General features: G+C 39.9%; 2 protein-coding genes across 15 annotated transcripts in view; both read left to right on the top strand.

Moving 5' to 3' along the window:
- Positions 1-15645, top strand: part of PLCH2 (phospholipase C eta 2) — an 84119-nt gene extending 68474 nt beyond the window's left edge. For 6 of the 12 annotated variants that reach the window (XM_040651278.2, XM_046903217.1, XM_040651277.2 and 3 more), the window contains 5 exons: positions 315-461; positions 596-675; positions 3751-3813; positions 6629-6965; positions 10726-13845. In XM_040651278.2, the coding sequence (XP_040507212.1) occupies positions 315-461; positions 596-675; positions 3751-3813; positions 6629-6965; positions 10726-12467 (2369 nt within the window). In that variant the 3' untranslated portion in view covers positions 12468-13845. Of the gene's footprint in view, positions 1-314; positions 462-595; positions 676-3750; positions 3814-6628; positions 6966-10725; positions 13846-13918; positions 14682-15518 lie in introns of those variants that run through there. The other 6 variants (XR_006931967.1, XM_040651283.2, XM_040651282.2 and 3 more) reach the window with 6 other exon arrangements.
- Positions 15519-24545, top strand: part of KBP (kainate binding protein) — a 14217-nt gene continuing 5190 nt past the window's right edge. Inside the window, exons 1-8 of one of the 3 annotated variants that reach the window (XM_025142488.3) lie at positions 15519-15645; positions 18645-18752; positions 21016-21047; positions 21614-21673; positions 22321-22500; positions 22683-22909; positions 23736-23833; positions 24305-24522. In XM_025142488.3, the coding sequence (XP_024998256.1) occupies positions 18680-18752; positions 21016-21047; positions 21614-21673; positions 22321-22500; positions 22683-22909; positions 23736-23833; positions 24305-24522 (888 nt within the window). In that variant the 5' untranslated portion in view covers positions 15519-15645; positions 18645-18679. Of the gene's footprint in view, positions 15646-17419; positions 17513-18644; positions 18753-19976; positions 20371-21015; positions 21048-21613; positions 21674-22320; positions 22501-22682; positions 22910-23735; positions 23834-24304; positions 24523-24545 lie in introns of those variants that run through there. The other 2 variants (NM_205353.3, XM_046903108.1) reach the window with 2 other exon arrangements.

The following is a 24545-nucleotide window of genomic DNA, read 5'->3' as shown; positions in this document are numbered from 1 at the left end:
TTTGTCTGACTTCTCACTGTGCATGAGAGAAAGGTACTTGGACTTGGCAGTACTCAAAAGAAGAGTCAAAAAAGGTTAGTTTGCCCAAACACCTACTCAGAGCAGTGCTAACTTCAAGTAAGATCAGTGTTTCTTGCAAATTCTTGTATCATTGTATCTTCTGAAGTGAGTAGGAGTGCTGGATTTTCAAAGAACAGTGATTAAACTGTTAGGAAAACTAGAATGTCATTGCAGTTTAGGCGCTCCTTTTATAGACAGTCGTCTTTCTTCGTGTATCTTGTGAACAAAATAAAAGCTAATTGTTTATTTCCCAGGATTTAACCCAATGTGGGAAGAAACATTGGTGTTCACACTGCACATGCCAGAGATTGCATTGATTCGGTTCCTTGTGTGGGATCATGATCCAATTGGGCGGGATTTTATTGGACAAAGAACGATAGCTTTCAGCAGTATGATGCCAGGTAAGAAAGAAATGGGGAATTACCAAATCAGCTGTCTACGACTTCTTTTTGCTGTTTATAAAAGGAAAGTCTCTAGATGCTTTTCCTATCATCTATTTCTCTTCCTTGTCATCTTGGCTTATCCTGTGTTTCAGGTTACCGACATGTATACCTAGAAGGTATAGAAGAGGCATCCATCTTTGTTCATGTGGCTATTAATGACATTTGTGGTAAGGTAAGTGCTGTCAGTGCAGTGTAATATGATCTGTGTATGTAAATAAACTGACATGATTTTGTATCACATTAGAGAAGCCCAGTGAGTGAATGTCCATGCGAACCTATTTACTCTTAGTCTCCATGATTGTCATAGAAGCCTGAGATCTTTCTGAGTACACACCAAAAGACAAATCTTAGGATGCATTATAAAAAAAGATTCTTGCAGCACATTTTTGAGGGAGCCAATGGAAGTGGTTTTATTGCAATGTACACATGTTCTTAGGAATAAATGTGGTTGTGTCCAGTACAGTGAGTGCACCTTGCTAAAGAAAAGATTATCAACATGAGTGCTTTCTTCCTGTAAAGTTTATTCTATGAAGGCCTGGTCTGCCTGATGATTTTGCATTTTAAACTTAATCAAGTTTTTAGACATTACTTGCTTAGGAGTTCTTCCATAATAGCACTTAATATGCAGGGGAAATATGGTCTTCATAATCATCGTTGGGCTTATTCTTCACTGTTTATTTCTTAGTAATAGCATGCTTACTTCATGTGCAGGAGAAGTACAACTAATTCATGTAAATAACTCCCAAGCTAAAAATAAAGCTCTAACTTTTCCTGGGCCAGCTAGAAATGAGTGCACCGTGAGGAAATAAACTGGATTTAATTACTTCCACTGAATAAATTTCAATGAGATTCAGGATTCTGAGCATCTTACAGGGCCTTGAGAATCTCAAAACCGCTTTATAGTCACACAGTGTGAGGCTGAACCCTTGACCTTGTGAGGGTGATGTATCAGTATCCTGACAGCAGGAGGCAGCATTGAACTAGATGGGAATTCTAAGGTGGTCTTGTTTCTGTGCATGTGTGGTGTTCATGCAGAAAGAATTGAAGTAATTCTTACAAAGGAAAATAGCTTTTTAAACTGCTATAATTTAGTGGGGTGAAACTAAGATAACTACTAGGAAAGCTTCGTTTTCAATTTATAAAAATTCATTAAAAAGATGTTTCTGGAAAGTGTGACTTTCGTGAGGATGAAATGAGATATTTAATATCTCATGAAATGAGATGTTAAGCTCAGTTCCTGCTTTTTTATCTGATATCTGACACTAGAGTCTCTGGGCAGGTATAGCTTCATCCTGATAGAGATGGGAGTCCTGCCTGAAACTCCCTGTTGCCTGCATTATGAATGTCTGAATTTAGCTCTATGGAGCAAGAGGGGTAATTGGTGTTGTTCTGAGTCAGACAGAGAACAGGTTTTAATATCTGTCTGTAGTGCCTGTCACAAAGAAAAGGCTAACACGAAGGTCATCAAAGGCCACTTAATGCTTTTCAGGGAAGAGTAATGGTAAGCTGAGTAATTCAATGCTAAGATTTTTCCTGACTGTATTTTTGTGTTTGAGGGAACTGTATAGTATCTAAGTCATGGCTTTATGACTGTGAGCAGGGATGTGATTCTCCCAGAAAGCTTGCAGACACTTGCTGGGTGCGTGCATTAGCAAAGATTCAAACAGCTTTACTTTTGATTGTGAACTTCTTTGGAGCTCCTGTGTTCAGGTCTATTGCTCATTTTTGAGTAGGTCTTTCAAACTCGCCAGACTTGTGGCAAGTTTTGGATAAGCTCACCCTTGGTCATGAGGCCAGTGGGAATTGATCTTATCTTCTTAGTGGCTGTGTCCTTCACCTATATCCTTTAATGAAAGCAGGCATCTATTTGCTGTATGGCTCCAGCAGAAATGATGACTGGCCTTACCAGCGCTGCTCATCTTTTTTCATCTTGTCTGTTCTATTCTTAGTCAAAAGGATGGAGAATAGACAGATTCTGTTTTGTCTCCCTGTGTTGTGTGCGGTTTTTAATATTCCAGTTGTGCCCTGCATTCAGGTGATGCCTGTGCTGCTGTCGCAAGGATAGCAAATACTTCAATATCCTGTTAGTAACTGAAGTCTAACGCTTAGTATCTGCTGTCAAATGGGATTTTTAGGTTAAGACAAGCTGAATCTGCCTACCCTCGTTACTAAGAACTTCAGCTTCCAAGTCACTGATACTAATTGTGATTCTTTGCAAAAGAGATTGTGTTCGCAGTGTTAAGAGCTTTCACCTCAACTCTTATTTGGCAATACTGTAAGGCATTATCACTCTTTTAATCCTTACTTTATCTAATCTTTCATAATTATTTGCTCTTATTAGCTTCTTCATGAGTAACTGGCTGATGATAGTTATAATTTGAAGTAGGGTGACATGCCTATTTAAACTTTGGCAGCTGTTTTGAGGTCAGTAGATTTTTCTTGGTAAGTTATTAAACAGCTAAACGACCCTTATGTATCACACTGTCTCTTCCCTGTTCTTATCTGCTAGCTTCCAATCTAGTGCACTAATTTGTTTCTTGATTGCTTTATCCCCTTTTCATGTTCTCAATATATTACACACCCCTTGTTGCTTCTCATCATCATTGCAGTCTCTTGCGATTTTCTGGTGTTGAAATGTTGATGCACTGCACAACCTAATTAAAATGCAAGGACTTGGAAGGAAAGCTTGTGCAAAGGTTTTTTTGTTGTTGTTTTTTAAGCAATTATTAATAAACCTATGTACAGTCCTACCTGCAAAAATAATTGAAAATATGAAAGAAATACTACACAGCCCTTTCTGTTTTCATCTGTCTTGTTCATGTTTTGTTGTGGCTTTTTGTCAACAAAGTTCTACTTAAAGATAGAATTATTTCTGTTGTACCTCTCCTAATTATGGGCAGAAAAATCACTGTAGCTACAGGTCTGGTTCTACCCATCCTTTATTAATCCAGATATTCTAATGCAAACATTGAGCTTTCTAGCATTTTTTCCAGAGGCAGATATTCCACCCTCTCAGCAGTTTGGCATCACAGTAGCAGAGTCTTAGATTTCTTTTGCTTTAACACGTGTTTAACTGAAATTTCTTTCTAGCTTTCACTGTTTCCTGGAGACACTTTTCTTTGTCCGTCTCTTCTGTAGTCTATTTATGTACTGTGGAATTTCTCCTTTTTTTTTTTCTTAGATGAGACTCTCCCTCTCTGTTGTTGTGTGTCTTACTTGCCTTTACTTTGTCTGTTTGTGATTTCAGTGGGCTTCTCTATGTCAAAAAAAGTCTACTTTTAGAAGCAGAACATTTTTAGACGCCTTGAAGGTACCCCCTCCTCACTCAGGGAGGTGTAGTGACCACCAACACACACCTGCATGCCTCTAACTTCGTTAGCATCAGTGTTTCCTTAGTAGCATTTTGAAGCCCTTCAACTCATACCATGGATTGTGACATTTGATTTGGTCAGTTTTGTTGGGTCATTGCTCAGCTGGAGAGCTCTCCATTTATGAAGTAGATCCAGGATAAAAAGCCTTCTATAATCTCTCTCTTTTCTTTGAGTTTTTGCTTTCCATCTTTCCTCTGATAAGCTGTAATTCTTTCATGTGGAAAAGAACCTTTAGCAGAGAATACTTTTCTAAATTGTGGGGAAGCCTCTTTATAAATCTATTTTGAAAAACGAAATGGCCCTATAAAAGCTGGAATAGAGGCTAAAAGCACATATTCTGGATCTGCATCAAAACGGCTCTCTTCTTTAACCCCCTTTTAGAATTATTTTTGTTTTATGTTAACCAAATTTATCTTTGCATTCTTGAATCAGTTAATTGATTCAAGCAGTAGTGTCTGACTTTACAAAGGTGCACCAAATGATCAGGAATGATACCTGGGGCCCTGCATTGCCTGTCACCCATTCCATTAGTGCCTTTCTTTTTTTCTTTCTTTTTTTGTTTTTAATTATATTTATATGTATGTGTGTGTCATTTTTCCCCCTAACTTTGCAAATATTTATATTGTATGATTTTTATAGCAATAAATCTGTGTACTTGCCAACTTTCACCAATTGGAGCGGAACATTTTTCTCCTCACTGCTTAACAAATACAGAATCTCATTTTGAAGCTTCCTAGAGGAAGCTGAATCTACTTTGATCCAAGCAGACTGTTAAATAGCCTGGCTCTCACAGGATGCTTATTAATATTTCAATTACTTTTTCTTTGCTGGGTATTACTGGCACTGTTTCTTCCACAAATGGGAAAGAGACAATCCCTGCCTTCTTTATCTTACCCTCTATATATTTGTAAAGTCCATTCTAGGTCTCTTTTTAGCTATCTCTTTCTCACAGTGGATTCTGGCATGTGATAAAGTAAACCATGTTAATGCCAAGCAAATTTACCATGGGTTTCTTACAATGCTTTTCAGTCACAGGCTTTTGTACTATATTTTTATTCATTCTTTATGCTTAAGGAAGTGAATACTGCTACTAAAGAGAGCCTAATCTAACTGGAAAATAAAAACAACAAAGGAGAAGTAGATTAGAAGGGTGATGCTTCTTTCTCTGCTTTATTTGTATGAGGCTCTATGCATGGATCAAGACCAATCTACTCTTTATCATACATCAGCTTTAAAAGTTGGCAAGTACACCTGGAATGTTTACAGGAATGCTGAAATTCTTTCAGTTTCACTGAAATGTAAATCAACTGTACGATGGTGGGGAGAGCTTTGACAGTGCTTATATGCATTTCATACTTAAGTGCTGAAGTACATGAAGTACTCTATTTTCAATGTGACTAACTTCATGTGTTTATGATGTGTTTCTTCAGTGATGAAAACATACATGAGTGTATTTGGATTTATTGTATGGTAGGAGATGATCAAAATGTGATCACATGGGTAGAAAGAGAAATATTTGAAGATCACATGTCAAACATGTAGTTCAATTGCTACTTGCAATATTGCTTAATTTAAGTGAGGAATCAGTATCGTTTATACTGAAAAACAGTATATGATATTTTTATGTCCACTGTGTATTTCCGTACAGCTACAAAAGATGTAAAGATTTTGGCATCAAATTTGTTATTATAATAAGACAAAAATATTATTTAACTGAAAATGTCACTTTCATTTAAATTCCGTAACCATCTGATGTTGCACAAGAAGTAAAGTTAAAATGATTTTAAAATCTCTTTTGAAATTGCCACCATTTCTACAGCTTGTTTTGTGTGAGGTTTGTTTGCTAGTTTGGTTTTTGTTTCTTTTTTTCGTTTCTTCCTCTCATTTTTTCAGAACGTTCTGTTTTCTTCCTGCTGAAACCTCTGTTGCATGCTGCAGATTTCTTGTCTGCAATATGAGTGGTAGTTACCATTCCCAGTTTAAGAGACAGGAAAAATTAGGTTAGTCAGCACCTAATGTGCACTTTTGCACAAGGATGATATTCTACATAAGCTGAAGAATTCAACACAGTGTTTCAAATTTAATTTAATTCTTAACAATTCTAATTGGCCCTATCCTATCATATTTAACTGTATGAAATTGCAGATGAATGTTTTTTTTATTGAAAAGCATGCTCAATTTTTTTTAAGTACTCTGCCAGCAGGTCTTAACTTTAGCAGAGCCCCATTAATAAAGCTTGTAGCTTTATTTTAATTACGGCGTGATGTAGAAGCCTGAGTGTTGTTTAGTATTTTCTGATAGAGCGGTTTGTTAGGACATGAGTTCACAGTGTAAGAACCAGGATGTCGTAATTCCTCTGCTGTACTAATTCCTTGGAATTATTTACACACATTCTTTAAATTTGAATGTAAGGAGCTATAAACTAGTAAGAAATTTATGACAAGTACAGAGATAAGCCTGGCTGGAAAATGTTATGTAAACACAAACAAAAAAAAAAAAAAGTGAAATTCTGCAGAACAGTTGCTACTGATTTTTTTACATTTTTATTTCCTGTCCCATTTTTTATTTATTTTTTATGTTGATGTTAGAAATATGGCAGATATACATACTCTGTGTATAAGTGCATGTGTGTGCAGTGCACGAGTATAATAGAATCATAGAATCATTGTGTGACTTGATCACTGAACTTGAGTTCCTGGGCCCAAAGGAATGTTTTCCATTTTCTGTTAAGGACTTTTTTTCTTAATTTTCCAGGTCAAACAAGCGCTGGGCCTAAAAGGCCTATTTCTCAGAAATCCAAAGCAGGCCTCCCTGGACAGTCATGCTGCTGGTCAGCTCCATCGCAAGCATTCCTTTAGCAGCCACATCTTGAGACGGACAGCAAGTGCACCCACCAAAAGCCAGAAGAAGAAGAAGGGCTTTCCTGAAATTGTTTTTGACACAAAAGACAACAGCTCTGAAGGGGCCAGTGAAGACCACGAAGCAGAAGCTGCCTCACAGCCTTGCTTTGAGCAAGAGCCAGAGTGTGCTTCTCTGTCACCAGCTCCCAGGGATGGTGCCAGTGGGGAGGTACATGGCAAAGGGTTGAAAGGTAAGGCCCATGGTTCTCATAAAGCCAAAAGTCAAAGTTGTGCTCAAGGGGGTGCTGCTTTCAGTGAACCCATACACAGGTCTAACAGGGTCCGACTACGGGAGCACCAGAGTGAGAAGCAAAGTGTCTTTGCACGCTGCGCCATCAACAGCTCTGGTAGGATTGGAGTGGCCACCAACTGCATGAAATGCATGATTGGTTCTAAAGAAAGCCCAGATCTAGAAAGCAAGTGGAGTGACCAACCTACCAGGCCTATTGCTAAAGATTTGCTTCACCATGATCAGTATAGCAGTATAACTGGAGAAGAGAGGTTAGAGCTTAAAAACTGGGGTATGAAAGCTCAGTCCAGACCACAGTCAGATTTGCAGTCTTGCAGTAGCCCTGGAAATGCTGATGATCTAACAAGGAGTACCCAGTCTTTCGTGACCTCAGGGAAGAAAAACGTTGAATCTAAATGTCATGGAATAAAAGCTCATTCCCGGCAGCGGTGGCAGTGCCAATCAGGTGGCAAGTATGGAAGCACTATCAACTTGGTTGCAGCCAGCAATGGCTCCATATCCTCCAACTCCAGCAGTCTAGAAAGCCTTGGAAGCCCAGAATTTCCCAAGCGCTGTTCTGAAACTTCTCGAAGGCAAGTGGGCACCCTACAGAGGGAAATGAATGCCTTATTCGTTCAAAAATTGGAGGAAATTCGAAGTAAATCCCCTATATTCTTTACTGGTAAGACCAGATTTTCTTCACCCTTCTCCACCTTAGATCACGTCATTGTCTCAGCTTCTGCATAGCATATTTACCTAGAAGCTCCTGTGTGCTGTTTTGCTATCAAGAGCTCTTTTTCTTTATTTTTAACAATTACAGAAGAAAAATGCTTTTTTTTTTTTTTTTTGTAGATGTGCCTGGTTTAGATTAGCCCTTTCCATGCCTAGTTGTCCATCTGCAGTAGTAAAGCCTGTCAATAGTCCATGAATGTTTGGATTGTTTGTTCAGGATCTTTTGTTTCCTTTTTTTTTTTCCAGTGAATGTGGTATGATACTAAGTAAATTTTAAGATCCAAACCAGAGCATTAAGTAGAGACTGAATATAGGAAATCTGTTTTAACGAATGTTAATTCCATCATCAACGTTTGCGTTTTATTGAGCAATAACCACAACAGAACTGATATTTAACGTGTTTTTTTTTTTTTTTTAAACAATCAAACAAAATTCCTTCCTCAAAGAACTTGCTATTTATTTATTGTGTAAATTGCTGACAGTTCAGGGAATTCTCTAGCCTGGGTTATTCAAGAGATCGCACTTGATCATTCTGGTCCTACATATGCAAGTCCCCAGTAAGCAGGCATTTATAGATGTGCTTAATATTATGTGTATAATTTGAATGTGACCAGAGGGCCCAGTTATGTAATACAAAGCAAATGAGGTATGTGATCTGATGTTACTTGACACGATCCAAGCAATGTCGACTGTTAACATTTCTCAACTGCAAAGTAAAATTCGCCCATTTAAAGGAAGATGATTTAAGCTACAGCATTTTGTTATATCGTTATTTCAAGCCAGGTATATGCATGTGGTCACTGGGATCGTGTCACCATATCTTTACTCACAAACTGTATGTTTGTAACAGTCCTTCTTTTAATAACAGATTGTGGCTGTTCTCTTATAGTGAGCTCTTTGAAAGACTCATATAGATATTCAAAATATTTTATTCCTTTGACCAATCTGATTTAATTGGACATCTATGGTTTCTCTTTCTCTCTCTTCGATTTTTTTTTTTTTAATCTGCTTTGAGCTTTTAGGAAAATACCAGAGTAGTGGGAAGGAAAGAAAGAAGTTTGCCAATTCCTGTGACTTGAGGTTAATCCAAGGCAGCAGAACCCTTCCTATGCCTAAATTATTGGCATTGGGCTTTTCATAAGTTCTGAGTAGTGTGACATAAGGAACCATTTCTCATTATCAGTGCCAGCTCCCCTGCTAGCCCCCTAAGTCACTAAATAAATATTGTGATACGCTTGAAATTTGATTAAATCCATCTGACTTCTCAAGCATGGAACCAGCAAACCTTCAAAATTGTGAAATAGTCACTTGGACTGAATGCCAATGGTCCAGTGACAAACACTGTACAAACAGCATGCTTTCCCCATCCTCCTGCTATTTTAGAGCCTTGGGCCAAGGCACCAAGGAAACCAATAACATCAGCCTAATATGGCTGTATTTCATAATTAACATTCTGGTGATGGGATGTGCAACAACAGTGAGACAGGAAGGTATAGTCTCTAGTTTGGCTCCTTTATGGCAACAGCATTACAGTTTCTGGTATTTTGCTTTGTAAGTGTGCTGTAATCTGTACGGCTGACCTGGCTTGCATGGGGAGAGGAAGAGCTCGCTGGTCTGGCCAGCTCTGGACTCCTCCAGATTCCGAAAATTTGGCTCTTCTATGAGTGGTGGATGGGCTTATGTGCACGTAAGCCTTCAACAATCAAGATGCTTTCTTTGTGACTAATGGCAACAAATTCATATTATGTTTCTGTTTTTTTCTTGAACAGTAGCAAGAATTGCCTTTTGTTATTCTGAAGCAAAACAGTGGATTTAATATCAGTCCATTCATGGATTCTATTAAATGCTCTGGTTGGTCAGAAATTCTTAGAATCCTACAAAAATGTTTGAAGATTTGTCTGTCTCCCTTCCCTCCCTCAGCACTAATTTATCCTGTTACCTGCACCTGCCTTCCCTACATTAACTGGATTTTTCCTCTGTTCTGTCCTATTATTCTACATGCACACTCTCCCTCTCTAGTTAAGAACTGAAAGGACAAGCAAGTTAAAGGTAACTGTCAAGTGAGTGTCACTGATTCAAGCACCTTGTTGCCTGTACTCCTGTTTGTTTTTTGTTTTGAAGCATGTTCACACAGTGGTTTGAGACGAGGAAAGTAGTGTTTTTGGCATGAAGGCTTCAGTTCTCTTAGGGTACAGGGTATAAGCATTGCAGATGGAGTGTTGGTTTTCTTTCAGGTAATATAGTGGATGTAATGATTCTTCAGGATTGTATTGTCAGCCTGGTGTTCATGAAGCATGCATCTCTGTATTGTATTATGGAGAAAAAACGACAAACTCTTAGGAAAACAAAGTTACTTTTTAAGGCTTTTTTTTGTTTTGTCTTTAAAAGGTGCATTGATTGCATTACACTGAATGTATACAGATTGTTTTGCTTTGTAATCTGCTCCAGAAGTCCTATGATATTACTCTTCTTTGAGTAATTGATTATTAAGATCACATTATTAGTTACTGAAGGTGTTCTGATTATTATATGTGAGCTGATTATGATCTGATGCAATGGCATGTTTGAGTGCTGGAAAGAAGGAAAAGAACAATGCAGCTGGTGCTCGTGGTGGAGGAAGAAGTTAGATTCTAAGAGAGGATCCAAAGCCACACAGAAATGGATGGATACAGTTGTTCTTTGGTTAAGACGATCAGAAAAGTACTGTGTTCCTAGCATGCATGGACTGGGATTTTTCAGAAGCAACTGCTTTTTTGGGCAGTTCAAAGAGAAAGAACCAGGAATGATGCTGCCTTTGCTAGGCAATTGAAATCATCAGTTATTAAAAAAAAAAAAAAATCATTATTAATATATGCAGTTACTACCTTAAAAGCAAAAGGATACCACGTAAAGGATAAATCTACGGTTTAAACTGGAGTTCATAATAGCTAATTAACCCAGTATCTCTGTTTTTCTTGTTTGTTTCTTTTTCTTCTTTCATGTCTCCCAAGTAGATGTCGGCCGTTTCTTGATGCAGAGGTCAGTCACATCTTTATGCAGCCTAGAAACTATCACTGAAGAGCCTGTTATTGCAAATGAAAGCCATCATGCCAGCCTCTTCTTTCCTCTACCCGTTACTCCTTACAGTGATTCTGAAGAAGGCTCTGTGTCTGATCATTTCACTGAATCTCAAACAAAGGGAAGCAACCAATCGAACCGGCTTCCAGAACCTCCGCTCACTAGAGAACAAAGACAAACTTTGGCTGCAGAAGACCAAGCGCAAATAGCCACAAAAGCAGCTGACATTAATGTATTAGTCCAAGATGATGAGAGGACAAGCATGGCAGAACCTCTCAAAGAAGATGATGGTTGGACGCAGGCATGCAGTGAAGCTGAAGATCAAGTTAATTTGGCAGCGCATCCTCAAAAAGCGTGGCTGGTGGTGGCAGAAGCTAAGAGTACTGGCCAGCCTGTTGAAAACTGCCAGAAGCAGAATGACCAAACAGGGCAGATATTGAAAGACTTGAAAACCACTGCTGAATTGAAAAGCCAAAAACCTGGTGCAGCAGCTGTCCTGCACCGAAACAATGTGATTAATGGCACACATCCAACTTTGTCTCCAGATATTTTCCAGAAAGCCCAGGCTGCACAGGCCCTACCTGTTTCTCAGACAAGCTCTTACATGTTAATAAGGAAGTCAAAGAGTGAAGGGCTGAAAAAGTCAGACTCCTCAGCTTTAATAAAAAATCCAAGTAGCCTATCTCCAGCAGCAGAAGTATACTTTGATGCTACTATTAATGACCGGATCTGGAGCAAGCTAGATTGCAGCAATCATCGTGACAGCATGTCTTCCTCTTCCAGCATGTCCTCCAATGACACTGTGATAGATCTGTCTTTACCTAATCTAGCTCGCAAAAGCCTTCCAGATCTTGGCATCCGTCATGAGAACTTTGAGTCCCTTGCCATGAGAAAGAGCATTCGCCCACGTTCTGCTACAGCGTCATGCAATGAAATGCCAATAGTGAGCAAGAGTAAATCCAATCCTAACCTGAGGTCTGACCAGCTGCCAGCGGATGAATTATGCCCCCGTCCTCTTGCAAGGAGTCCTCAGGATGCATTCTCATCCATTCCTAGGAGGCATACCTGGAGCAGGCTGTACATGGAAAGTCTCAGGCAATCTTCTAACAAATCCAAAGCACAGGATAAGGTGGGGAATAACCAGGCAAAATCTAAGAGTCTTGGAGACCTTACCTCTGATGACATTGTGTGCACTTTTGAAAGCAAATATCGTAGCATCAGCAGGAGTTTTGTCACTCGATCAATGCGTGAGCAGCGCCGCTCTGCAGGCCTGAGAACCTCTGTCAAACCCCAGGATGAATTGACTGAGCAGCTGAAGAAGCTAACGGCCTTTCAGCAGGAAAATGATATAACTTCCCCCATCAGTCTTGATCCAACTGAATCTGAAGAGGAAGCAGAGAGCTTAGGACTCCTTCGCAGGTCATCATCTCGCAGTCAGAGCAGGGTGCGGTACATTGCCAACAGAGCCAAGCAAGCTCAGGAGAGACAGCGACTGCAAAGCCTGGGCCAGCTCAGTGGGAGTCCCATTGAAGAGAGAGGAAATCCAGAGGGAGCCTGCAGTGTTGCAAAAGCAGTTTGTATGGATATAGCATCTCCTGCTGTGTTTACATCCCAGCCTAAGAACCAAACTGATTATAATACTGACACAGAAGTCTTCTTTATGCTGAAACTGTAATTCTGGGGGGCACTGAGTAAGGTGATGTTTACATTCAAAACAAAACACAGTGACCTGAGAAGCACAAATTATCCCTGTATGGCTTAGTGCTTCCTGGCCTTCCCTTGATGGTAAAGGTACTTAAGATCCTGACTCCAAAAGATTAGATGAGTGTTAGACTTGTCATCCATCTGTGGAATTCGATCAACCAAGTGAAATCAGAGACATATTTTTACAGTCTTAATTATCTAACCTCCTTTTTCTTTTTCTATTACACTTTTTTCCAGCCTCGAATCTGGCCTCCTTTGTGTGTGACCACTTATTTGCACTTGCAAGTTGCTCTGTGCAAAACTTTTGATCCTTATTACTTTCATTAATTGCTTTGTCTAACAGTTAAACATCAGCGATGTTAGTGACAGCTAATGTTACTCTTATTAAGTATGTATCCATGAAAGGAGGCTGGATTTGATGTCACGTAGCTTGTTTTGGTGTTTTCTTGAAGAGCTGGAGGCATCTGGGAAACAGTCAAAATTGCAGTGGAATTCTTTCCTTAATCAATAATATAGTAGATAAAGTCCATCTTTTATCATGGACTTGTTTATTTCAGTGAAAATCCATATTGTCACACCCTTTAAAGAAAGAAAATCTGTTGCCATGTTCCAAAGGAATGCTTTTTTTTAAACCAAACTTGTTTATATATATATATGTATATATATATAGAAAAATATATGTATGCATCCGTGTGTATGCAGGTATATGTCTGCTTGTATGTGTACACATGCACACACTTTAACTGAACTGTGACTGTTTCTTGTCTCAAAACATCATTTGTGGGAATGAGATGAGAAGGGGGAATTAGTCAAAAAAGACAGGAAACATCTTCTGACACTAATTCAGAAATGACTAAAAAGCACACTGATCTTTTCTTGAAAACAGAACCATCCCTTCTTTGTGGTATTTTAACAATGCTGCTGTACATAGCACTTTTTTGGATGAATTTTACTACTTCTGTATTGCACTGCCATGCAAAATTTTCAATGATATGTTTTAAAATATATTTAATTTTTTTAGATGAACATATTTGGAGTTATAGCAAGCTAAACAGAATAACCATTTTTCCTCCCCCTTTTTTTTTTTTTTTACTTTTTTTTAAGGTGTTTTCTCCATCCCATCTCCCCCCTCCAAAGTCATTTATTATAGATGTATTTTATCAGTGATGGAGAAGATTGTTTACTGAGATGCATTTTAAAGAGAAACAGAGGTTTAATTTTATTTTCAAGGTGCATAGAGTCCCTATTATTGAGAAAATATTTTGCTTTTGTTTGTAATGATTCTTCTGTGTATATTGCAAAATCTAAAACCACCTTGTACTACCAAAATAAACATATTTAATCTTCCAGCTGTTGACTGTTTAGCTGTGACATAACACTTTTTTAATGCCGGCATAACATTTAATTTTACTCTTTTTTCAGAATGATATCCGTATCAGATGCTGCTCAAATTTTCTCTGGTGCACGAAAACTCATGCAAGGATTGGTAGAGACTGACGTTCTTATGTGTGATACACAGCATGTGGATAATTCTGAATGAGCCTTGGCAGCCAGTGATGACTGTTTGGATGAAAATTCTTGGGGGAGTCATGTAATTTGTAGCCAAACAGGTGCTATCCAATGACCTGATCTATTCTGAGACAGCCAAGGAAGTGAACGTTATATAGAATAATACAAAGATAAACTAGTTTTTTCATGTAAGGTAGATAGACCTATTTCATCACTGAGGTTGTTTAAAATCTGACTGAAAATACGTACCTCATTCAAAAAATCTCTTCCTGTCCCAGCAAAGTGCACAGTGCAAATGTGCATTACTTTGTTCATGCCCTTACCTGGAAAGGTTCTCGGTTCACCTGTGAGATACGGGGGCTAGAAAGGAGTTCTTGGCATTTGGTCACAAACATTTCAACTCTGAGATATCAAAAGGTGCAGCTAACTACGGTTGATGATTTCAGCATTACGAGGTAGGGGCTGGGAGGAGTAAAATTCTCTGATGAAATATTTTAAAAAGATCTTCAGTATGCTTTGTCTGAACATGCTCCTGCAGTTTTCCATCCTGGTCTGATCTTCATTACTTGTCTTCATAATTTGGATGAGAGGCCCTTGAGGTTTGTGCAACAAAGGTTTGGAACGTGCACTGAAGTAAATCTACAATATCTTTGCAGTCTCTGAAGAAAAAAAAGAGGTAAATCGTCAGCAGAATGTGTGATCTGCCAAGATCAGTCCTGCATTGTATCTTAAAACAAAGTGAATTTCATTAACATTCTTTAGACAAGAAAGTCAGCCTGTAATACTTCAGCTATGGGCTGAAGAGCTGCAGGGAGTTGCTGCTTTTTTTATCTTTAAAGCAAGAAAGTACATGCAAATTGACAGCTTTAGAAAGTTAATGTGTGAAAGGTCTATTTGTGTCTTTTCAAAGACCAAGATCCACAATCCTTTTTTATCTTTTATTGATTAAGCAATACTTGTTAAATTAATGCACCTTGCAGAAGGCAGTATCACGCAATACTTCAGAATATCTTTCTTAGTTCACGTTTTTAAAAAGCAGCAATAGGGTTTCACTTACTAGGGTACATGTGAATGTTGTCCTCCTGTTTGCAAATCGGTAGTAACTGCCTTGCCAACTTGTTCTGTTGCACTGCATAAGACTGTTAATAGTGTGTCCGTGAATTCATATGAATGGAATTTATTCTGTGATACCTACACTGCTGAGCAGCAGGAATTTACTTACGCAGTTTTGTTCTTCATCCTTTCTGCTTCAGTGTAATTTTGCTTTGATTATCACTACAGTGGTAATCTAACCAATCAATTTATTCTATTTCCAATTTTTAGTGTTTGATTAACAGAAGGAAAAGATTAATGCTGATTCTGGTATCACAGTTACGTTTTTAAGTGGATATATCTTTTAGGTTTGGAGAGGGTTTTTCTTGTTCTCTTGCTCCCCTCACAACAACAACAACAACAAACTTGAGCTTTAAGTAAAACTGTTTTAGATTCTGTTTGTTTTTTTCTCCTACATGAGCTGGAACGATAGCGGAGGTCTCAAAATCAAGCTGGTGAAAGAATGTAGAGAGAAAGGCAACATACATAGGGAGGTTCAACTAATGTGTGAAAACACTTGCTTGGCCCTATCTCATCCAAAGCTGCAGGTAAGAATTCAGTGAAGCGTGCACAACAAGCACACAGTTCTCTTTAATGGGTTTTTAATGCCGAAGTATTTGATCCTTGTAATCTTGTTTTGTAGGCAACAGTAATGATCATAACTCTGTCTAGAGGCCTATTTTTGTATCTGTTCCTGCTGGTGTGTAGAGTAACAGCAGCCATCTTCCCTCATCCTGAGCTCTCCCTGTGAGGTCGCAGACTTGTCCCAAATGTTTTTCAGTTCATTGAAGTGTCAGTTTAGGAGTCCAGACAGTATATGGTTGTCCTTGGTGTTTATGGTCTGTATTTCTCCAGCTTGGTGTTGAAGTTCACTGATGATGAGCATTTGATTCTATCTGTAAAAACTCATTTTGACAGTGCTGAGATGTTTACAGCTGCTTGTAGCTGAGCTTATTAGTGGCTTAGCCCTCATTAGCTGCCAGCTGTGAAAACTCACATACCATAATGTGCATCTTGCTAAAGCCTAGAAAAATATTCATGAGAAGCAGCTGGGAACCTTAACTCATCTGATTTTTGTTAACCTCCCTCTATGTGCAATGTTTTGCCCGAATCTCCAGAGTGTGGCTGTCACATAAAAAAGTGCAAAAAAATAAATCACGTGCCAATTACCAAAGCTAGTACCTGAAGTGGAGCTGTAAGCAGGTCAGAGCATCTGAGAGAAATCCCAGCTAAATGGATCTCTTGGTATCCTCCTGGTTTTGTTCTATAGAAAGAATGTGCTTATCATTTATAGTGTATGTTAGCATCTTGCCATAATTCATGTTGTAAGAATGATGTGCACCATTTGGTGTCTGAAGTGCAGTAAAAGTACTCTTGGAGCTCCCCTGCACTGCAGTGCACTATGAGTCCCACCTTTCCACTTTGGCATCACCAAATGCATTATTGTAAGCATTTTTTAAATTGAAATATAAGCAGATTTTGACTGTTGAAGATGTGTTGTTTAATGATTGATTAACTCAGTGGCATAAATAGAAAGGGCTTGGGAGGAAGGTGCGAGTTGCCCGAGACATTTCCATCTTGAACAGAGCTTGAAGTCAAATAAGTGTGAAATATTTTTTGTTTCTTACTCAAGTGTGGACGTGTTCCAACTCCCCTGCAGGATGTGTTGTAATGATTTACTCTGCTGAGTTCCTGTGAAAGCAATCCTTTGTAATTTCAGAGCCTTGATGCTGTATTTATAAATGACCTGGCCCAATAGAGTCAGCTACTTGGCAGGGTTGCACTGTAGCTCACTTCTGAAGTGGAGCTTGTAAATGGAAGGATAAAGGGGTCAGGAATTTCACGTCTGTGTACACAGTTCTGTACAACCCAGGGTTTGTGGTTTACCTTGAAGCTCAGGCCTTTCTTTCAGCATTCTGGGATGTGAGGGGAATACTCGGTGTATGTAACTGGTTTGTGAGGGTTCTGATGTTGTACCTGAATCCCCAACTGATCTGACACAATCACGGAGAAAGCCTTTAGCTTGCAGCAGCAGTAGACCGGGGAGATCGGCACAGCTGAATAGGGAACGGTACTGCAGAAAGAAAGCTTTTACAGGACCACACAGCAGGCCACGCAGCAGTATCTGTATTTTCCGAGTCCCAGTGTAGCATTGAGCCGCTGGACTGACCTGCTTCCAAACTTCTTTTTGCTGGGGGTGCTCCCCTTTCTCTGTTCCCAAGGCAAGGTGCCCTGGAGCCTGCACTGCCAGCTGGCACATCCTTCCCGCAGCAGCCTGGCTCCTCCCGCTGTCCTTATAACAGCGTGGATGCAGCGAGCATTCCCGTTCCAGCAGTTCCATTTGCCTGCTCGTCGACGTGCTGCTGCTGGGACCCAGTCAGACAGACCAAGCTAGGAGAGGCTGAAGGAATTGCTGTAAGTGAGATGCTGCCTTCAATCACTGCTGTGCTTGTAGCTGGCAAAGATTGAAGCTTGTGTGCAACAGGCTGTCTCCTTTTTAGCTGATGGCTGTTCATCTTTTCCACTGCTAGGTTTAACTTATGCCTCCCTTTGGCACTATGTGCAGAAGAGTGGTTGAGGAGTAACGTTGTCTTTTTTTTCTTCACATTTTGAAAGACTCAGAAGTTTCTAGAGCCAATTCTAGCCAAGTAACATCTTAAATCCTCAGTTTGTTTTCCTGTAAAACTTGAGAAAATGTTGTAGTACTTTGTTAGGTAGATGGTGAAGGGATGTTGCAGTGGTTAATTGAAGCAGTAGCTGAGCAGCTCCTTATAGACTGGAAGACACTGAGGTCATCTGTCCTCCCATTATTCTCACTGTAGCTGATTCCATTTATCCTTAATTATGTTAGTACTAACACAGAGTTAAGGAAGTGTATTTGCCTTTGAAAAAAGCTCTTTTTGCACAAATTTACACTTATTTTTTTAGGCAGACAGCAGCCAGTGTGATAACAACTCTTTCATTTTTATTACCAGCTCAGAATAGCTTTTTTTTGAAGGAGAACACTTGAAATAAAGAACATTTTACAGTACATAATCATAATGAAAAAGTAGCAATAATTTACTGGTTAAATTTACCAGAAGACAAAACAGAACAGCTGTTCCTTGCTGGCACAAGCATATCATTCTTGCTGCTTTTTTTACTCTGCAACCCAAAAAAAGGTAATTTAACATTTTGCTTTTATGTCTCTGAAATAAGGACCTCCTGAAAAATCTCCTGTTTATTGATGCGTGCACACTGACCCTGGCACCTCAGGAGACATTGCCTCTCCTCTGTGGGGAGCTGGCTGGGAAAGATATAGTGCAACAGTCAGTCAATGGATACATCCACTTCATATGTTCATCATGTCATTTTTTTCTGCACTAAAGTGTTCCCTGGGACCTGTTCTGTAATGTTTGTTCTATTTGGTCTCAGATGTGACCCAGAGACCCTTGTTTGAATTGGGACTCTTCAGAATTGAGATGCAGAAAATCCAAGATGTACTTATTTAACTCCGCACTTAGGAATCGTAAAACCAGTATTAATGACTTTCCTTTAACCTCAACAGGAAGTTTCCTCTAGACAGTAGCTATTTCTGCTGCAATGGACAAAGGACTTCACTTTATATTCTGTGTGGTTACAGCTGTGCTGCTCCTGAGAGAATCGAGCCAGACAGGTGAGAATATTTGGCCAAAAATGCTAGCTGCGTTCAAATCTGGTTTTGTTCTTTTCAGTTCACTAATTCTTGTTAATACTAGTGCTAGATTAGGACACAGTCTTAAAATTTGCTTTAGATTTGGTTATGAAGGCATTACCAGGACCTACTTTAGGGCCAGCAAAAGGAGCCTGCCAGTGACTTCTGTACAACAGTCAGCTGGTTGGATCGCACTGCATCCCCAGTGTGAGTTGCTGGGGAGCCTGCTTTTGCAGCTAAAACAAATGCTGTTGTTTCAGTCTTACTTGTGGCTTTTTGGTGTTCTGTGTCTGAGTCCAGACTAAGGAGTAGCTTGGCCTTGCAGCGTTACTGGGAAACAAAAAATTGGCTCCCCTACTGGTTCTCCTGCCTGTCTCCTACCTGACCAGAGCTGGTGGTAGCAGCAGGTTGCTTCAGGTTACATATACATCAGTCCTTAGCTTTAGTGACAGGGGTCAGTTTCTCTCATGCTCTTATCCTGAGTGTCCCAGTGTACTCCAAAACTGTCATCCACCTGACCTCTTGGTTCAGCTATCCCTCATGGTCACAAGCTGCATAAAGGGAAATGTGAGCAGAGGGTGCCAAGGCAGGGTTACTAACCTAGAGTAGAAAAGTGGGGGTGAGGAGGCCAGTCCTGGTTTATCTGTGCTAAAAGCTTTTTGCTTTTGCTGCAGTCGCTGATTTTTGCAACCACCGTAGTTTCCTGCAGCAGAAAACCTTTGGGGGCAAGAGTGGAGGGATGAGACCCTTTGTGGTATGTTTTTATAAATTCTCACAATGAGGACTTGGCTTCCAAGAAGTGTCACTGCGATGAGCTTAGAGTTAGTGCTGCAACTCGATTACTTATGGTCCTTTCAGGAGTTCCTACAATGGGGCTTTGAACAGCTGCATCCAGTGCCGCTGTGGGGGAGCTGAAGCCCTCAGTACAGACTGTTTTCTTCCAAGAAACCCTAGCAGGTTTTCAAAAAAGGAGCCTCAAACAGCTTTTCACTGTCTCTAATGAGTTTCTGAAGGGAGACAAAAGAACTCCTTTGTGAAGGATTCCAGCTCCCATGGAGAACTGTGGAGGAGAGGGAAAAAGCAGGTTTTGTTTTAACAATAATGTAGAGTTCGGCACAAGACAAGAAAATGCAAATCCAAAGAATGAATAATACATAATGAATGAATACGTTGTTATATTTAATGAGAAACTCACAGCTTTTGCTTGGAAGAGTAAAAGCACTCTAATTTCTTTGTTTTATCTTTTTTTTTAGTTTATTTTGGCTTTTGCACTGTGAATTCTTTGATTCCAGGGAGCAATGATGTTGCACATTCTAGGAAAAATAAAACAACATCCTGGGTAGTTAATATGCTATCCATTGACACAATTGTGTTTTTGATTCTGCATGTCAATTATTATAGTTTAGATCTTTTGCAGATTTGGGGAGTTGAGGTATTCTGGGTGTTGTGATAAAGGAAGCTCTGGATCAAATAATTCAATGGCTTTTGTTAAGAGCTGCACATCAGAGCAAAGAATAGAGCCAAAAGCTTAATTAATCTCATTAATAATACTTCTACAAGTGGATTTTTACTAAAGAGGAAACAGACGCAAGGAGGAGAGGTAATACAGAACAACAGATCAATAGCAGATCTGGTGACACTCAGGTGTTCTTCAGTGAATTTTGACAGGAGTGAAAAGTCAGAGCACTTGTAATTCTGAGGGAGAAAGCAATTGGATGAGGCAGAGGAGGATTTCTGCCCTAGTGGTTGCAAGATGGTCAGACAAAGGTCTGCTTTAACAATAGGAACCTATTAAGAAACCTTTTTGTCTTAGAATTCAGTGCTGATGAACTGCAGGTTGTTTACAAGGCATTTCCTTGGGTGTACAGATGGGCTTTGGCAGGAGCTGGGGGGGAATCTTAGTCGTGTGAAGTAGCAGAACTGCTGGCTTTTCAACCGATCAGTAAGGATGATTCTGCAAAACCTGTTTTTATATGTGTGAGTGATAATAATAAAGCTAGGATTAGAAACTTCTGCAGCCTGAATCTGTGTGTGTGTATTTCTGCCTCAGTTTGCTTGACATTAATACTGTGTTGTGAGTAAGGAAACAAACTTCAAAAAATTACTACAGATCAGCTGCACTATGAACTTCTGAGTCAAGGACAATCTTCTGTTTATGTAAGTGAAATGAGTTTGTGAAAGTTCACTTTAAGGAGCCATAAACATAAACCCTGCAAGGAGTTGATTTTGTTGTTATTTTTTTCAGGAGCAATGAGGAATGATGATGCCATGATTAAGGTATGTTTAAGTTCATTGGTGCAGGGCTACCAATAAAGTCATATGTATAAAACCTCTTGGATGTTAAATCCAGAAATATATGAGATCACAGTGTGCAATGCTTTTTAATCTGTGAAGACAGCTTTAGCAGCAAAAACATGAACTGTTCTGAAGTATTAGTGACCAGAAAGCATCTTCAGTTACATGACTGCAAGGTTGGAAGATGCATTCTTGAATTTGGTGTTCCATGTGGAAGTGAATTCATGTTTCCTCTTCATCTCAGGTTTCCTACTGTTTTGTCTCCAGGAATTGCACTCTAATGAGGCCTTAATTGGCTGCTAGCTGTTTTGTCAGCAGCATAAATTAATCTCTCTTTGGAAGACTATATGCACTTTGCACCTGAAGAATTGTGACAACATTTTATGTGATTTTCTTTTTTATTTGTATGTTGACAAAGTGCAATAAAGTGAAATGCTTTTGATTAATTACTGTCATTGAACACACACACACACACACACATATAATAATGTAAACCCTAGGTAAGTGGAGAAATCCAATTATTTTTCCTTTATTTTTTTTATTTGTAGCCCAATGACTTGAGAGGACCAGAAGAGAATCTTCCATCTTTGACTGTCACAACAATCTTGGTAAAGCAGTAACAAAACACCGTAGCTGGGAGATAGCTGAAATTACACCTTGCCTTTTTTTGACACTGATATCCATGTTCATCACAGTATTTTTCAAGTGTTATCACAATGGTGTAGAACAGAAAGCTGTTTCAGCCTCTTAATTCTGTTATGCTTTGTCTAAGAGTGATGTTACTTGTAAGTTGTTTTTATCCTGAAAGGGAAATATGTGAAGACCATGTGTGCAAGGATTAAAGACAGGTTATTAAAAATAAAGAAGAAAGAATATGTAGTGCCACCAGTACTGGACAAGCAGTATGATTCAGAAGAATGTACATCAATACATTGATTCTGCTGTCAGGTCCTGCACCACCGTATGGCCCTCAGTTGATGTTTTGATGGGCCAGATGAAATGTATTTGGACTATTAGACTGAGAAGAGATTATTACCTGCTTCTGTGGTCTGCATAGCTTGTAAAATCCAGCTGCCTTGCTGTAGTCTTTGACTAGTGGTGGCATATGGCTTCTGTGATCGTCTTTCAGGTTTGGATGTGTTGTCTTCCTGATAATGTGAGCAGAGATCTTTGGGGAGGATTGAATTAAACTTTTTTTTTAACAGTCACAATGCAGACTGTGGTGGCATGTAATTGTATTTCCCTGTTTATGCAGGAAGATCCCTATGTCATGGTGAGAAGTGCAGAACTGGAGGGATACTGCATTGATTTGCTGAAAGCACTTGCTTCAATGCTTCACTTCAGCTATAAGGTGAAGGTGGTGGGAGATGGGAAGTATGGAGCCATCTCTCCTAGTGGAAACTGGACAGGGATGATTGGAGAGATTCTGAGACAGGTAATTTTCATTTTATGTTTGAGAAACTGCAGCATTAACAGGGAAAGAAGCCCAGGAGCTGTGCTGACATGGCTATTGGCCATGTAGGCATCTGTTCACTCAGCCTGGGAAGCATTCTGTTTGAGTGATAGAAGTCTTCAGGCAGGTGGGATGATTGGTTATATTTTAACTTCTCTTTACAGGAAGCAGACATTGCAGTGGCTCCCTTGACAGTCACATCAGCAAGAGAAGAGGTAGTTTCCTTCACTACGCCATTCCTGCAGACTGGGATTGGAATCTTGCTTCGAAAGGAAACCATCTCTCAGGAGATGTCTTTCTTCCACTTCCTGGCTCCTTTCAGTAAGGAGACCTGGACTGGCCTCCTATTTGCTTATGTGCTGACGTGTGTCTGCCTCTTCCTCGTTGCCAGGTATAAATGTGTTCTACAGGTTTTGCTCAAGTCAACTGCTTTCCCAGCTATGGAGAGATCTTTATTTTTAAGAAAGTATCAGGGTGCATTTTGCTTTGAGGAACCTTCTGTACAAATCTAGAACCAGAGCTAATAAAGCTTAATGACAGATTAAGAGTAGAATCTCCCAATGAAAATCACCGTATCTTTTGATGTGGAATATCCACTGTTGTCCAAAGGACTGTGTTTGTGTTTCAGCTTTTTTGTTCTCACTTTTTTCAAAGTTGTTTTTTGCTCTGACCATATTCCTGTGTGCAGTCCTTTCTCCTGGAGTGTCCTCATGCACTCAGTCCTACGCTCACTTTTGTGGATGAAATTCTTTCCCCTCCCTCCTTTTCCCAGGGCATTCAGCTTTCTCCTCCTCTCTTCATGAGGCTGCACTAAGGCTCTCTGCATTTGCAGTTTTGAACAAAAGTCCTATTGCTGCTTTTCTTGCTTTATGCAGTGTTTTGTAGATAAGGATTTGCTCCAAGGAGGAGCCTTCATCTGATATTAAAGAATAGAGCCATTACTGCCCCTCAGGCAGTAGGGCCCTAGGGAGACTAGATTATGCAATGGTTCAAGAAGGTAGTTGGCAAACCTACGAAGCCTCCTGAGCCTTCAGTATTGCAAAATACTTGAGGTATTGACCAGGAACATTTTTGTCTACTAGATAAACTGGGCTACAGGTAAAGGAGGACCTCTGATGGAAAGATAGGGCATTTCCAGGCTGTCTGCACTGCTGCACATCATGCTGCAGGATTGTTTTTTCTTTAGTGTCTGGTGTCATCCTGTTATTTCCTCATAGGCTGAGCCCTTGTGAATGGAATGAGCCAAAGAATGAAGAGAATCACTTCACCTTCTTAAACAGCCTCTGGTTTGGAGCAGGAGCGCTCACGTTGCAAGGTGAGCTGGGAGGAGCTGATTGCATATCCAGCTGTCTGTAACAGTACTGTGCTGTGTTGTATGGTTAGGGTGCTGAGGGAAAAGATGTTGAAATAGGGACGCTTGGCAGTGCTAAAACTCAGGGATGTCTTGATTAGGGACTTGTTGTGCAGGTGGCTGGCTTCAGCTGAGCACTGCGTGTTTTCTGCTGTAACACTTGCTCTAGGGCTAACCAGTGTGCTTATGTTTTGTAGACTGGAATCTTTTTGTGGGTCTTTTTGGCCCACAAGTACTATTGCTTCAGCTCTGCATAGCATGCGGTATTGATGCTGTTCATACCAGCCACTGAGGGCTTTTCAGTCCTGTGTGTTCCTAAAATAGCTGTAGAGCAGCTTTTGCCGTTTGGCCTTTATTTAAAAACTCTTGTGCTGGCTTTAACTCAGGCTGTCTCTCTCACCCCCACACTTTTTGTCGGCTCCTCTGGTGTCGCAGGTGTCACCCCTCGGCCCAAGGCGTTCTCTGTGCGGGTCATCGCTGCCATCTGGTGGCTCTTCACCATAGCTTTGTTGGCTGCTTACATCGCCAACTTCACTGCGCTGCTGAGCTCTGGCAGCGAGCAGCTCTCGATCCAGACTTTTGAAGATCTTGTGAAGCAAAGAAAGCTTGAGTTTGGGACGCTGGACGGCTCCTCCACTTTCTACTTCTTCAAGGTGCAGAAAATTTAATGGTGCAT

Source organism: Gallus gallus, chromosome 21 (genome assembly GCF_016699485.2).
Source record: "Gallus gallus isolate bGalGal1 chromosome 21, bGalGal1.mat.broiler.GRCg7b, whole genome shotgun sequence".
NCBI lineage: Eukaryota > Metazoa > Chordata > Aves > Galliformes > Phasianidae > Gallus > Gallus gallus.
Note: the sequence above shows the minus strand (reverse complement) of the source record. Positions and strands in the feature narration are given on the sequence as shown.